At 33.9% G+C, this 17032-nt stretch overlaps 1 protein-coding gene across 1 annotated transcript in view; it reads right to left on the bottom strand.

The window, feature by feature from the left end:
* The window catches only part of LOC120201026, a 46456-nt gene extending 29956 nt beyond the window's left edge, over positions 1-16500 (bottom strand). Inside the window, exons 1-2 of the mRNA XM_039201721.1 lie at positions 16336-16500; positions 12056-12201 (exon numbers count right to left, since the gene is read on the bottom strand). Of these exons, the coding sequence (XP_039057652.1) occupies positions 12056-12201; positions 16336-16500 (311 nt within the window). The remainder of the gene's footprint in view (positions 1-12055; positions 12202-16335) is intronic.
* Between the last annotated feature and the right edge of the window lie 532 nt (positions 16501-17032).

Raw genomic sequence — 17032 nt, 5'->3', positions numbered from 1 at the left:
GAATAATAAGTTTTAAAAATGATAAATAAAAATAATTTAAAAAATTGGAAAATATTTTTGAAATTAATTTTTTTGACAAGTTTCGAGATTTCGATGTCAATCATATCTCTAGTTATTTTGTTTATCTCTATGTCTAGGTAAATATTTTCTTGTTAACTATGTGATTCTAATATGTTGTCAAGTTGAGAACAATTTCGAGGATGAAATTTTCTTATGGAGGGCAGAATTTTCACACCCCAAAATCTAATTTAATATTTTAGTCTTGTTAAATCAAAATTTTTATTGGCTTTAATTATTTAATTTTGGAATAAATAGAATGAATGCTAATTTTAAAAATATTGACTTATCTTGTAGTTTTACTTAGTTTTAGTAATCAATTGTCCTCAAATTTTAGGTTTTACAATTTTGTTTAAAGTGTAATTCTTATGTTTGTTTTGTTTCAAATTCTTTTCTTTATTATATCATAAATATTATCTTATTATATTAAATCATTTATTTTATATTATCTATTATATTATATTATATTATATTATTTATTTTAATTTTAAAATATATTTTGTAAACTAATTATTTTAGAGTTGATGTTTTGATAGTAGTTCTATCTTTATCTTTATCTTTATCTTTATCTTTATCTTTATCTTTATCTTTATCTTTATCTTTTTCTCTATTTTAGTTGAATTTAATCTTATTAATTTATAAAGTTTTTCCTTAAACCCTATATATTGTCATGAAATAAAGAGAGAACAAACTCATCTTTTCCCTTATTATTTCATTTCAAATTCAGTGACTAATAATTTAGTTAACTTTTCTAAGATGTGTGGCCTCTCTCCACTAAACTTTTGACTCAAGTTTCCGACCACAAAAGTCTTTGCTCATTAGTATATTTATTGCTATACGTTTAAGGTGCGTGCCTTACCATGCTACAACTGTTTTAATTATGTTTAATAGTTTTTTGTTGAATATGGAATAATTAAAATTTGATTGATGTCGTGACGATGTATTTGAATCTCTGTGTGTCTCTATATAGTACTAAATTTGTTCTGTGATAATTGTTTGACTGGTTGAAAATTGGTTTGAAGCATGACTCTTCTGTGATATTATTGTATTAAATTCAATTCAGATAAATATTGTAACACCCCAAATTTAGGGGCTAAATTTAAGAAATTATAAAGTGGTGAATTTAATTGGAATTTTGGAAGAAAATTGAGGATTAAATTGTAAAATTTCAAAGTTGACAGACCATTTTTAGAAGTGTAGGAAGTACAATGGCTAAACTCATGATTTGACCATTTTTCTTTAGGAGTTAATATAACCCCATTTCCCCTGTATTTCTGTAGAAAAATGTTCATATTTCCTCTCCCGGTCAACAACTTTCAACTCCAATCTACTCGCCGTCCAACCTCCGATCGACGAACCGAAACTACCATCATGTTCTTTTTCGACCAAGGAACAAAACCCCTCAAACCTTTCATCGTGAATCATCACCGTTCGTCGTTAATTTCAGTCGGAAGTATCGTCGGTAATAAATCGATTTCAGTTGGTTTTTCGTCGATTCACGACGATCCGGTCATCCGTTTACGACACCTCCCGTACCATCGTGTTCCTTGTGCCATTCCGAGTTCACCGGTGTCATCCTTGGTCTCCGTAGACGGCGGCGTGTGAGGAGGTGAAGCGGCCAAAGTTTCCGATTTATTGAAATCGAGCACTCCACTGTTCAAAATTGTGAACCGAGCTTTATAAGTGCATCGAAATCGCTTAAAATAATTTTTAGAAATTTTTACGTGATTTATAGGACGCTTGAAGAGGTCCCACGCACCCCTATACACTGCCAATGCACGTGGGGATGGTTCAAAAAATTGGTTTGACCGGTTTTGAAACTATTTTGACCGGTTCCAACCCGACCTGACCCGTTGACCCGACCCATTGGTCGTTGACCACAGTTGACCAAAACTTTGACCGGCTTTGACCGGGTAATAAACGATCTTTTACTTTGACCGAGTATACCTATCCTGACATTTTTTGACGTTCTAAATCCGATTTCGCAGTCCGTTTTTCAAAATTCAGACTCGAAGGCCTCGAAATTGGCAGTCAAACCCGTTGACTTTGATTTTGACTGAAAATTCCAAATTTTCGAAAAGCCATATTTTATGCTTTCGACATCCTGAATCCAAATCCAAAGTCTGTTTCACCAAATTCGAACCCGGTAAGTTGTTTTGCACTGATTTATCATCCGATTCGATCCGTTTTTTAGAATTATGCTCCATTTTTATGTAATTTCTGTTGATATGCATTTGAGGAATTATTGAAATATGATTTCAAGCTCGAGGGCGTTCGAATGGAATTTAATGGTCGATCAATATTGCACAGAAATCGAGGTAATACTTTACTACCTCTTTATACTTTATGGAACATGTGAATATTGGTAAATGCATGATTAAGATAATGTTGGCCTCATTTGTGTAGTTAATTAATTTCTACACTCGATCTGAATACGGTAAAAAGGTTCAGTAATTGATTATGGTTCAAATGACTTTTATAAGAAATTGAGGGATTGTTAGAATTAAATTACATGTGTTTAGTGATAAAGAAATCAACCTGGATCTGTAACTTATAATTTATTTCATCAAAGGTTAAATGTTAAACGTACTTGGATGAGAAATTATGAGAATACTCCGGTAGGGTAAAATTACGAAAATACCCTTATGTTGTAAAAATACAAGAATTGACCATGGAAGTTGGATAAGAAGTTGTAAAGACATATTGATCTAATGAAACTACTGATGTGCATAGAAATACTAGTTTTGCTTATGAAATTCGGATAACTGGTTTTTAACCCTAATAGGATTTATGTAAGATACTAGAAGTCTGTTAAGGAATCATTTCAAGATCAGAGAATGTTCAGGGAAGCAATTGACCATAGGATCTCTAAATTATAATTATTTTCATTAAGAGTTAATACCGAAATTATTTGGTTAAGAGATTACAAAAATGCCCTTGAAAGGTAAAAATAGTCCGAGTTGACTCTGAATGGGAAAGTAACCTGAAAATTTGTATTTAAACTGATAAATTACTAATTTGATTGTTTAGATCCTACTTTTATATGGAAAATTACTGATAATTCGTTAGTAACATCTGAAAAGACTTTTAACCTGGAAATCTACGATTTGATAATAAATTATCAAGGGTGTTCTTTTATCAGAACTATTTAAAATGACTGGAAAAGATGATACGTTTGAATTAAATAATAAGATCAGATGGATGGAGATGATTGAAATACATCGGATCTATCAGAATAGTTCGATGGGACTGACATAAATGATAAGTTTGAATTTAATAATAAGATCGGACGTAATGAATTATTGAAATACACTAGATCTGTAAAATGACCAGAATATCCATGTAATGGAAATGACCCAAGAATATCACCAAGCTCAAGAATGATGTGATATCCTCAAGCTCTGTAATGATTGAAATTAAACTGAACACCAAAATGACCAAAATACCCTTATAGCCTATACTAAGTAAATGTTCTGGATTAATTAAGGAATCTAAATAAACATGAATGTGGTACTGCTCTTAAAAGTTATGGATCACATATTAAGTTTAGCAACCAATGCTAGTGTTATATCAGTACCTGAACGACATATATGTCACTTGAATGCGTGTTTGTATTCTCAAGTTTGGCTCGATGATAATTTTGGAAGTATTCAACTCAGTTCAACTCTAGATCGCATTCAATACTAAGAATTTGATATTTGTTCGACAAATCAACCACGAATATCGAACTGAACTAAACAGAAGTACAATATATATCTGAAATTCAGGAACATCCAGAATTACTCTGGAAAGTTCTGAAATAACTAGAATAGACTTGACTGCTAAATGAACTAGGTAACCTCAAGGACTAAGGATTAAGTAAGAGATTGGAATAAGCCTGAAAATTCAGATGAACTTATGTGATGTATCATCTCTATGGATTATGAACCACAAATCAAGTACGTCGACATTTCCTGATACAGTTGAAACATGGAAATGATATAAAGACCATTATAATATATGTTCGTCTCCTTAAGATATGTTCAGTGATGACTTAGAAGATGATCTATGGATAAGAATATTTGGTATTAAAGAGTAAATACCCATGAAGGTTATTGAATTGACAAGTTGACAAGTATTAGTTCTGGAAGCTATTCATCTGGAGTTCTTCGATAAACTGATTAATCGACATAGATTGTAAAGGTCATGAACCTTCATTTCTTCCCTATCAGCTCAAGTCACATTCTGAATAACTGATGATTCTGTCAGTTATTGAACTCTTCTAATAGTGATTCTGAATTCCAATATTCTATCGGTATACTGAAGATTCGTGTTCCTCTACTTGCTAAGATTATCCAATATCTTTGAATACTATTTTTAAATTCTGGTGTGTTCCCTACTCACATGAATATTTTACCTGATTTTCGATTTGATTTCTGATCTGCTCCTTGACATGGATTATGATATGATATCTGACATGGATTATGATTTGATACTTGACTTGGATTCTGATCGAATACTTGACCTAGATTTTGATATGATACTTGACCTAGATTATGTTTTTATTTTTGATATATTCGTTTACGAACGGAACATGTTTTATTTGGGGGGTAATGTTGGAGGAAGTATACCTGGAGGCTCCTCGGTTGTGTGCTCAGGGCCATACTGGACTTGTCGGTGGGTGTATGGTTCTGGGGAACCTACACATTTTGGACTTGACGGATGGGGTATATATATATATATATATATGTTTTAAAAAGATCTGAAAAATTACATGATTTTTAGGAACACACTAGAAAACCTATTCTGATCTCCTTAACCTAAACATCCCAAATTTTTTCCATCAGAACTAAATACTATCTGTTAATACCTAAAATATCAATGGGACCTCAGCTCAGCCAAAGAAATATGTAGATTTATGAACCAATAAGGAAATATATGTTTATCTGTATCTGAACGTTCTTCATCATCATCTGGTAGTTCTGTATTACTGAGCTTTTCGAAGCTCACTCTATTACTCACCTTTTCAGGTTAAAAGAATTGTACCAGTGCATCTATCGTCATTAGTAAGGGAGTTCTTTCGGTGGTTTTTGCAAAGTACGGTACATACGATTAGGGGGAATGTAATTATATTTTGTTTTATATATGAGTCTGAAAATCTGTTTTATTTCTGCATACTGATAAATGATTTTATAAGTTTACATGTTCTGATAAAAAGTTTTAAATTTTTTGCTATTTTTTTTAGGGTCGCTCTGGTGGCCCTAATGTGACAAACCAGATCGGATCAGGTTACCCGCATCGGTCTGGGGGGTTACATTTAGTGGTATCAGAGCTATGGTTTGAGTCAAAAATTTTCAAGATAGACCGGTCGGTCGAATGTCAAAATATGTTTGATCAATACATGCTCCTAGACTACAATCATACCTCTCTGAGCTGGAACTCCAGGGCTGAGTCCCTATCTGTAACGAGTAAACCAAAGTTTATATCCGTTAAGGTTATACTTGTACAAAAAGGAATACCAGTAACATCTGTCTAAACGCTGTAAAGTACTCCCGAGCCATGTGAGAGTTAATTATCCGAGAAATGCTGACCCGACTCCATAAATGAAATTGGGATATGATGTTGCTCTATGAGCCTATTCACGTAACCAAGTCTGAATTAATTTCACAAGGATAAAGATGTTTTGATTATTTACTTGGACTGAGGAAGAATTCTGATGAGAATGTATACTCAGCTGGTTAAGGAATAGTAGAGGACACATACTTTTGTAAAAGCTACTTAAAGATATGAGAGAACTGATGGAAGTTTCATTTCTGCAATAATGTGACATGAATAAATTTCGAGGATGAAATTCTTTTAAGGATAGGAGAATTATAACACCCCAATTTAGGGGTTAAATTTAAGAAATTATAAAGTGGTGAATTTAATTGGAATTTTGGAAGAAAATTAAGGATTAAATTGTAAAATTTCAAAGTTGACAGACCATTTTAAGAAGTGCATGAAGTTCAGTGGCTAAACTTATGATTTGACCATTTTTCTTTAGGAGTTAATATAACCCCCCATTTCCCGTGTATTTCTGCAGAAAAATGTTCATATTTCCTCTCCCGGTCAATAACTTTCAACTCTGATCTACTCACCGTCTGACCTCCGATCGACGAACCGAAACAACCATCATGTTCTTTTTCGACCAAGGAACAAAAACCCTCAAACCTTTCATCATGAATCGTCACTATTCGTCGTTAATTTCAGTCGGAAGTATCATCGGTAATAACTCGATTTCAGTTGGTTTTTCGTTGATTCACGATGATCCGGTCATCCGTTTACGACACCTCCCGCACCATCGTGTTCCTTGTGCCGTTCCGAGTTTGCCAGTGTCATCCTTGGTCTCCGTAGACGACGGCGAGTGAGGAGGTGAAGCGGTCAAAGTTTCTGATATGTTGAAATCGAGCACTCCACCGTTCAAAATTGTGAACCGAGCTTTGTAAGTGCCTCGAAATTGCTTAAAATAATTTTTAGAATTTTTTACGTGATTTATAGAACGTTGGAGGAGGTCCCACGCGCCCCCACGCGTCGCCACTACACGTGGGGATGGTTCAAAAAATCGGTTTGACCAGTTTTGAAACTTTTTTGACCGGTTCCAACCTGATCCGACCCGTTGACCACAGTTGACCAAAACTTTGATCAGCTTTGACCGGGCATTAAACGACCTTTGAATTTGACCGAGTATACTTATCCTGACGTTTTTTGAGGTTCCAAATCCAATTCCGCATTCCATTTTTTAAAATTCAGACCCAAAGGCCTCGAAATTGGCAGTCAACCCCGTTGACTTTGATTTTGACCGAAAATTCCAAATTTTCGAAAAGTCATATTTTATGCTTTCGACGTCCTGAATCCGAATCCAAAGTCCGTTTTGCCAAATTCAAACCCAGTAAGCTATTTTGCACTAATTTATCATCCGATTCGATCCATTTTTCAGAATTATGCTCCAGTTTTTATGTTATTTCTGTTGATATGCTTCTGAGGGATTATTGGAAGATGATTTCAAGATCGAGGGCATTCGAATGGAATTTAATGGTCGATCAGTATTGCACATAAATCGAGGTAATACTTTACTACCTCTTTATGCTTTATGGAACATGTGAATATTGGTAAATGCATGATTAAGATAATGTTGGTCTCATTTGTGTAGTTAATTAATTTCTACACTCGATCTGAATACGGTAAAAAGGTTCAGTAATTGATTATGGTTTAGATGACTTTTATAAGAAATTGAGGGATTGTTATAATTAAATTACAAGTTATGTGTTTAGTGATAAAGAAATCAACCTAGATATGTAACTTATAATTTATTTCATCAAAGGTTAAATGTTAAAGGTACTTGGATGCGAAATTATGAGAATACTCCGGCAAGGTAAAATTATGAAAATACCCTTATTTTGTAAAAATACAAGAATTGACCATGGAAGTTGGATAAGAAGTTGTAAAGACATATTGATCTGATAAAACTAATGATGTGCATAGAAATACTAGTTTTGCTTATGAAATTTGGATAACTAGCTTTTAACCCCAATAGGGTTTTTGTAAGATACTAGAAGTCTGTTAAGGAATCATTTCAAGATCAGAGAATGTTCGGGGAAGCAATTGACCATAGGATCTCTAAATTATAATTATTTTCGTTAAGAGTTAATACCGAAATTATTTGGTTAAGAGATTACAAAAATGCCCTTGAAAGGTAAAAATAGTTCGAGTTGACTCTGAATGGGAAAGTAACTTGAGAATTTTTATTTAAACCGATAAATAACTAATTTAATTGTTTAGATCCTACTTTTGTATGGAAAATTACTGATAATTCTTTAGTAACATCTTAAAAGACTTTTAACCTGGAAATCTACGATTTGATAATAAATTATCAAGGGTGTTCTTTTGTCATAACTATTCAAAAAGACTGGAAAAGATTATACGTTTGAATTAAATAATAAGATCAGATGGATGGAAATGATTGAAATATATCGAATCAGAATAGTTTGTAGGGACTGACATAAATGATAAGTTTGAATTTAATAATAAGATCGGACGGAATGAATTATTGAAATACACTAGATCTGTAAAATGACCAGAATATCCATGTAATGGAAATGACTCAAGAATATCACCAAGCTCAAGAATGATGTGATATCCTCAAGCTCTGTAATGATTGAAATTAAATTGAACACCAAAATGACCAAAATACCCTTATGGCCTATACTAAGTAAATGTCCTAGATTATTTAAGGAATCTAAATAAACATGAATGTGGTACTGCTCTTAAAAGTTATAGATCACATATTAAGTTTAGCAACCAATGCTAGTGTTATATCAGTACCTGAACGGCATAGATGTCACTTGAATGCGTGTTTGTATTCTCAAGTTTGACTCGATGATAATTTTAGAAGTATTCAGCTCAATTCTAAATCGCATTCAGTACTAAGAATTTGATATTTTTTCGACAAATCAACCACGAATACCGAACTGAACTGAACAGGAGTACAATATGTATCTAAAATTTAGGAACGTCCGAAATTACTCTGGAAAGTTCCGGAGTAACTGGAATAGACTTGACTGCTAAATGAACTAGGTAACCTCAAGGACTGAGGATTAAGCAAGAGATTGGAATAAGCCTGAAAACTCGGATGAACTTATGTGATGTATTATCTCTATGGATTATGAACCACAAATCATGTACGTCAGCATTTCTTGATACAGTTAAAACATGGAAATGATATAAAGACCATTACAATATGTGTTCGTCTCCTTAAGATATGTTCAGTGATGACTTAGAAGATGATCTATGGATAAGAATATTTGGTATTAAAGAGTAAATACCCAGGAAGGTTATTGAATAGACAAGTTGACAAGTATTAGTTCGGAAGCTATTCATCTGGAGTTGTTCGATAAACTGATTAATCGACATAGCTTGTAAAGATCTTGAACCTTCATTTCTTCCCTATCAGCTCAAGTCACATTCTGAATAACTGATGATTCTGTTAGTTATTGAACTCTTCCAATAGTGATTCTGAATTCCAATATTCTTTCGGTATACTGAAGATCCGTGTTCTTCTACTTGCTAAGATTATCCAATATCTTTGAATACTATCTGTAAATTCTGGTGTGTTCCCTACTCACATGAATATTTTACCTGATTTTTGATTTGATTTCTGATATGATACTTGACATGGATTCTGGTATGATATCTATCATGGATTCTGATCTGATACTTGACTTGGATTCTGATCGAATACTTGACCTGAATTTTGATATGATACTTGACATGGATTATGTTTTGATTTTTGATATATTCGTTTACGGACGAAACATGTTTTATTTGGGGGATAATGTTGGAGGAAGTATACCTGGAGGCTCCTCGGCTGTGTGCTCAGGGCCATACTGGACTTGTCGGTGGGCGTATGGTTCTGGGGAACCTACGTATTTTGGACTTGACGGATGGGGGTATATATATATATATATGTTTTAAAAAGATCTAAAAAGTTACATGATTTTTGGGAACACACTAGAAAACATATTCTGATCTCCTGAACCTAAACATCCCAAATATTTTTCCATCAGAACTAAATACTATATGTTAATACCTGAAATATCAATGGGACCTCAGCTCAGCCAAAGAAATCTGTAGATATCTGAACCAATAAGGAAATATATGTTTATTTGTATCTGCACGTTCCATCATCTGGTAGTTCTGTATTACTGAGCTTTTCAAAGCTCACTCTATTACTCACCTTTTTAGGTTAAAAGAATTGTACCAGTGCATCTATCGTCATCAGTAAGGGAGTTCTTTCGGTGTTGTCTGCAGAGTACGATACATACGATTAGGGAGCATGTAATTGTATTTTGTTTTATATATGAGTCTGAAAATATATTTTATTTCTGCATACTGATAAATGATTTTATAAGTTTACATGTTCTGATAAAAAGTTTTAAATTTTCCGCTATTTTTTTCAGTGGGTCGCTCCGGTGGCCCTAATATGACAACCCATATCGGATCGGGTTACCCGCATCGGTCTGGGGGTTATAAATATGTTCTGTCACACGTGTTATATATCATCTTCGAAATTTATGCTATTTATTCAGACTATGATATTATGAAAATACTTTTACATTTGGATCGAATCGATATTCGGATATGTATATTTTAAAGTCATGACACATTGGAATGGGATTGATAGGGGATGTTCAGTGTGTTCATCCGATGAGGTGAATTTGACTTTGGATTCAGTGGCCTATGCCTTTGTGGCGGACCCCATTTCGGATTGTGTGTTGTAGTTAGAGTGATTCTAGGGAACCTACTCTTCGGACGGTATGTGGTGTATGGGTGCATTATATTTGTATACTTATTCGAACCATGAATATTATGACTCAGATTGAGATTATGCTTGTTGATTGTTTTTCTGAATATTTTGTTTATTACCACGACCCCATTTTCGGATTGTGTTTGTAGTTAGAGTGATTCTAGGGAACCTACTCTTCGACGTATGTGGTGTATGGGTGCATTATATTTGTATACTTATTCGAACCATGAATATTATGACTCAGATTGAGATTATGCTTGTTGATTGTTTTTCTGAATATTTTGTTTATTACCACTTTTTGACCGCACTAAGCTCTATAACTCACCCCATTTATTTCTTAATTTCATATATTTCAGGATGTTAGGATCAGATTTTCATCTCGACGATCGAAGTCTCGGATTTAAATTATATTTTGATAAAATATTTTTTATATAAAGTGATAAGAAATGTATAAATCATTTGTAATTCTGATTTAATATCTGATAAATTATTTTGAATTAAATTCTGGATCACTTCGGTGATCAATGTGACTTTAAAGATTCAGCCTTAACGTGTAGACCAGGTCTTGGGGGTTACATGCATTCCCCAAAATTTTAGTTCAGAAATGAAATTAAAGACAAAACAAATCTACAATTGAAAACTTAGCTTGATTCGAATTAGGTCCATCCTTAATTTCAAATCCAAAATTTTAGTGTCTACTTTATAAAATATTGTTCTTTGGGAAGCAAAAGGCTAAAACAACTTTTAGGAACATAAAATTTAAATTTTAAAAGAGTTCCCATGAATCCGAAACATGAGGGGTTTGTCCTTTTCTCTGAGGTATCGCTCCTTCATACAAATGGATTGATCCTTTTTAGCACAATAATCATTAGATCGGTCCAATTTTACAAGGGATCAATCTTTTCTATATGTTTATGAAAAATTAGGCTAAAATATGTAAAATTTAACTACTAATTCATTTTTTAATTGTTTCTAACATTACGAATCATACATAAATATACTTGTAACACTAAAATCATGTTGTGACACTATTATATCATGCTTCTCATCAACCAAACAAAAACCAAACATGGTTGTAAATCAAGAATTCTCATAATTGATGATTTTGATTACTTTAGGCATATCATTGTTCGTTTTAGGCATATTTGGTCATAGTATACACCACAACTTGCTTTCTATACAATCATACATCACTTAAACGTTACAAAACATAACCTAAAATTATGGCATCACCTAATTGGACATGCTTGCAACAAAGAACATACTTGGCAAACATCATGCTAGTCATGAATTATTCATCTTCATGTCGTCAAACAATCAACCTAAAATCATAAATGAAATCTGTTCACACTCAATTTCGTCCCGTTATTATATTATTATATTATTATTATTATTATTATTATTATTATTATTTATTATTATTATTATATTAATACTTTTTTAATTTAGGTTTTGCAGATCCAAATACATGCCCAAAAATCAAGTCTCAGCCCGCCAAAATCACTGACCCATTAACAGCTACCCGTTTCGAGTCTAGCCCAACAACCTGAATCCCAAATTGAAATCTACACGTGAGAGCCCAAGCCATCTAGGGTTTTTTGAACCCTTCCCTTTCTCTTCATGCAGCCTCCTCTCAGCTGTTGGATCTGATTTTAGATCTAACGGTTCAGATGTTACATCATTAGGGTTTCATGAAACCCTTTGGCACCGCCACTCATCTCAGCCGTCAGATATGGACCCATCCAACAATCCAGATCGAGCCTCAGATCCACCGCCATATCCACCAGTCGGCTACCACCGTCGATGCCACCAACCAAAGCCCCCTACCATGTTAGAAACACAATTCAACACATAAGCAACAAATTCGTACTCACACGCCACGCAAAAATTATTTTTTTGTAATGATTTTATATCAAAAGAGAGAGAAAAGTCTGTAAAACTTGGGCTTATAAAACCCTGAATAAACTATATAAAAAAGGGTTCCCCTTTCAATTTTGCAGAAAGTAATAAAAAACAGAAAACATTTGAGGTATTTTTTTTATTTTATTTTACTTTCGGTTTTAGAAAAAGCATTACAAGAATAAGAGGAAATACTACTTGCATGTAACACAAAACTAGGAGAGGGTTAGATCTTTAGTTACTTGAGACATAGGGGTCTTCGTTGAAGGTCGTCGGAGTGTGGAGAGACCAAAAGGTCAAGGGACTTATCTGGGAGTTTATGGGGCTTTTTATGTGGTTTTGGCCCTAGATTTGTGTCTAGGAGAGTAGACCTAACATGTAGGGGGTTTTTGTGTCGATTTAGGAGTTCCAACCGTCGTGTGTGGTTACTGAAATAGCGGCCGGATGCCAGGGTAAGGCGGCCAGGAGCGGGCCAGCCAAGAAGAAAAGAAGAGAGAGAAGAGAGCTTTTATGTTTTTAAAGAAACCTATATTAAAATGTAAAAAAGCGAATATGTTGTATATATAGAACAAGTTATGGGGAAATTTCACTTAGGTCCCCTAACTTGCGCATGTTTTTACAGAAGAGTCATGTGTAAGGGTCGTTTTCATAATTTACCCACTTTTATGCATGTTATGTAGTTTTAGAGTTATTTTTTTGTTTTGTCCCTATATGTTTAGCATGCTTTTACATCTCGTCCTGTGTAGTAACATTTTTAATTTTTTTAAAAATGTTTATGGATTGATTTGATATTTCCCCTTTTATTTCAAATGTGTATTTTAGGCTAGAAAAAAAAATATTTAGCAATTAGCTCTTGTAGTTTCTGTATGTTTGTATTTCGAACCCAAATATGTTTATTTATTTTTTTTAATTTGGCCATGCAATTTTAGTTTATTTTTAATTTAGTCCCCATGTTTTATTTTTTATTTTATTTTTATTTTAGCACTCAATATCAGGCATGCTAATTTAAGTCATTTATATACTTTATTTTATTTTAATTTTTACATGATGGTTTGATTGTTTATGTTTTAGTCCTATTTTTTATTTTATTTTAATTTTTGCATGTTGCTTGCATGTTAGTTCATTTTAGTCCATAATTAATTTTACAGATACCCTCATAAGTATCACTTGACTCGAATCAAAATAAATTGACTAAGGGTAATATTCATTCGTTTTAGTATTGTCGTAAAGTGATTGTCTTAACGTATAAGAAAGTTACTTTCGATAATTTTAAAATGAAAGTATATCCCATTTAGTGACACGAACTAAATCGAATTCATTTTAAAATTGGGGGATTGGGAAAAAGATCATGTTCTTTTAATTAAATTCATCAAGAAAAGACTGTTAGATCGAATCTAAGGTCTTGTCTCGAGATATTTAAATAATTGAAAATCTTTATTCTCATTAAATATTGGCAAAATAATTAATTTATTTTACTTGCTTGATATGCCTTTAATTTGCTTTTTTCATGTGTTTTCCGATGGTTTTTCGAAATAATAACACTCGAATCAATATTGAGAATAGTAATATCTTTTCATTTCGGTTGGAGTAATAAATGACTACTCTAAGGCATGAGAGGTTATTTATTCTCGATTGGAAATAATTTGATATTATCATTCTCTCTCAAATTAATATTGATTTTAAGATGGAATAGTGATATAGCTTCATTTCAATTGGATCAATAAATGACTGCTTTAAGGTATGATAGGTCATTTATTCTCGATGGGAAATCATTAAATATTATCATTTTCACTCGAATCGATATTGAATTTTAAGACGGAATAGTGATATCTCTTCATTTCGATTGGAGTAATAAATGGTTGCTTTAAGGTATGAGAGGTCATTTATTCTCGATTATAAATAATTAGATATTATCGTTCTCTCTTAAAATTATTTTGGGTGTTGTTATTTTAAATTAATAGTGAACTTTAGAATGAAATTTTAATATTTCTTTATTTCGATTGGAGTAAGAATCGATTCCTTTAAGGATTGATTTCTCGATAGGAAATAATTAAATATTATCATGTTTCGTCCAAAAATTCAAAGAATGTTATTTTTAGGGGATCTTAAATTAAATTAGACTCGAACTCGTAAATTTCATTGCAAAGACAATTAATTAATCGACTAGATGTCGATTTAGGGCGTTGTGGGGGTGTTAATCATTCCCCACACGTAATCGACTCCCAAACTCGAATTTTGGTAACGCGGACCGCAAGTTTGTTGTTTTAATTAAAATTAATATTTTATTAAAATGGAAAATATATTTTTGGGTGCTCAATCACACCCTAATCAAAGATTGGTGGCGACTACTTGAACTACATTTTTATCATTAACTGGTTATCAAAAGTTATTTCGAAACGAGACCCTCTTTTTCCCTTTCAAGAAAAATAGTTTCGATGACTTGGCGACTCCACTGGGGACTTCTTTTAGAGAGTCGGGCCATTAGCCGACTAATTAATTGTCTTTGCAAATAAAAATTACAAGTTCGCTCTAATTTGATTTTTGATCCCTTGTGTGGTTTGAATAAATTTTTCGCTTGTGATTTGATTAACTACTAAATAGTTGTATTAACTTGTATGTTGGTGTTTTCAGAATAAATAATTGTTCAGGGTTTTGTGTTTTCTGTTCAGTGTTGATTGCTTTGTTTTTTCTTTTTCTCACACACTTCACAACCACATATGCATAACATGAGCTAAAACCGCACTTTGTCCTATTGAAGTGGGAGTGAGAAGCTACTCCCTTGTGTGGTTTTCACCTTCGTACGGTATAGTGGATCGCTCATGGGGCTCATGCCTTATGGTCTTCGTGATGGTTTTCACCTCTGTATGGATATAAGGAGGTGTGTCCCCTCGAATTGAACTCAATTTAAAAGCCTGTGATGGGCCAGGATTGAGGGTTTAGTAGTCTAAGAGGGCACTGATAATGACAATTCGAGGACCTCTTACTTTAGAACCAAACACAAGATGTAGTAAAATTAGAACCCAGATAGAGCCTTACCCAGATCAAAAGAATCCAGTGAGGAGAGCCTTTTAATTTTTGTAGTGAAATTATAGATCATGCGGTTAGGTTTATTTTTTCGAAAAAGCATGCGAACTAGATGACATGAGGTTAGGATTTTCTATAAACTTTGTTCTCATTTTGCATTACACTATTTATCCCACTGGTCTTGATTTGGGACCGATGTCTATATAGAAGGCTACTAATATGGAACGAAGGATTCAAAAAGAGGTAAAAGTTAATAAAGATATTCTGAGATGGTCTGAGCAGTCCTAGCTAACGAACATAGATAGTTTATGGCCTGGGTCCATGTCAAATCTGATTGGATACACACACATCACCGTCAGAATAATATGAGCGAGATGAAAGAGATTTGGGGAAAGTGGAAAGCATCCGATAAGTAGTTGTTTTATTAACTCTATGGTGATATCTCGTATCTCTTGATTCCTCTTACCGGACTATGCGAATGATTCAGTAGGGCCAAAATATTTCCTAGATCGCTCCTGATCAACACGCTCACTACCAGAAGCTAAAGCCTCCATCTCCTCAGCATCCCTGGCTCTGCTCACCAGCACATCAAAAATCTCATCTTGAAGGGACACCACCTGCCTACGTAGCTCATATCTGAGTCCGAGGGAAAATTTACGGCATCGATCTCTCTCGGTAGGCACCAGACTGATTCCATACTTTAACAATTTTAAGAACTCTATCCCATACTCTGAAACAGTAATATTACCCTGAACCAAGTCCTGAAACTGTTGTCGTCTCTAGACTAAGTAACGCTCACCCAGGAATCGGCTCCGAAAGCGCTCCTTAAAGAAATCCCATGTCAAACGATCGATAGGAACACTATTGGTCACTGACTCCCACCAGGTGTGGGCATTGCCATCTAACATCGCTACTGCCCCCAAATATCTCTTAGTTGGGTCCAAACCCAACTGATCCATGCGTCTTTCTGTATCTTGAAGCCAATCTTCTGCTTCAATAGGAATTCCTCCAAGCTGTCCTCCAAAAGTTCTGACCCCATTGGCGATCAAAGTTTGAGAAATATGCACCTCGGATCCAGCACCAACAGCTCTGACCGCTCCTTGAATCAACTGTAAAAATTGTTTACCAAAATTCTCATCAAATGCAGCTCTGGTAGAATCAGGCTCACTATCAGTTGCTCCCCTGATCGGTGTAGTCATGCCAATCCCAGCAGCAGGAGGTAAATTTGTCGGGGTCGCAGGAGTAGGATCACCTGTCGGAGGTGGGGGATCTACTCGAATCTCGTCGATCGGGTCTGCAAATCTAGCCACTCGACCTCGCCCTCGGCTAGTTCGACGTCCACGTCTAGCACTCATTTTGGTAGATCTCTAGTTTACTACAGAAGATAAAACTTAGGGTTAGATAAACACTTAGAGTCTTGAACACAATTAAAATTATAAAAACTTTGAGACATGGCCTTAGCAACAGGTTTTTTAAAATATTTCAAAATTGTATTTTCAATTTGGACTCATACACAGTCCGAGGTTTAAAAACCAAAAGTTCTGATACCAATTAATTGTAACCCCCTAGACCCGGTCTATGCATTTAGACTAAGTCTAGTGAATCACATTCATGATTCTTAAAGATATTGTTCCGAAACCATTATTCAATCATGGTAAAATCACATTATAAATGACGTTTATGAAATTACAATAATTTATACTATAAAAATACATCTCATAAATATAATGA

The sequence above is a fragment of the Hibiscus syriacus genome, unplaced genomic scaffold (assembly GCF_006381635.1).
Source record: "Hibiscus syriacus cultivar Baekdansim isolate YM2019G1 unplaced genomic scaffold, ASM638163v2 tig00006753_pilon, whole genome shotgun sequence".
In the NCBI taxonomy this organism is placed as follows: Eukaryota; Viridiplantae; Streptophyta; class Magnoliopsida; order Malvales; family Malvaceae; genus Hibiscus; species Hibiscus syriacus.
Note: the sequence above shows the minus strand (reverse complement) of the source record. Positions and strands in the feature narration are given on the sequence as shown.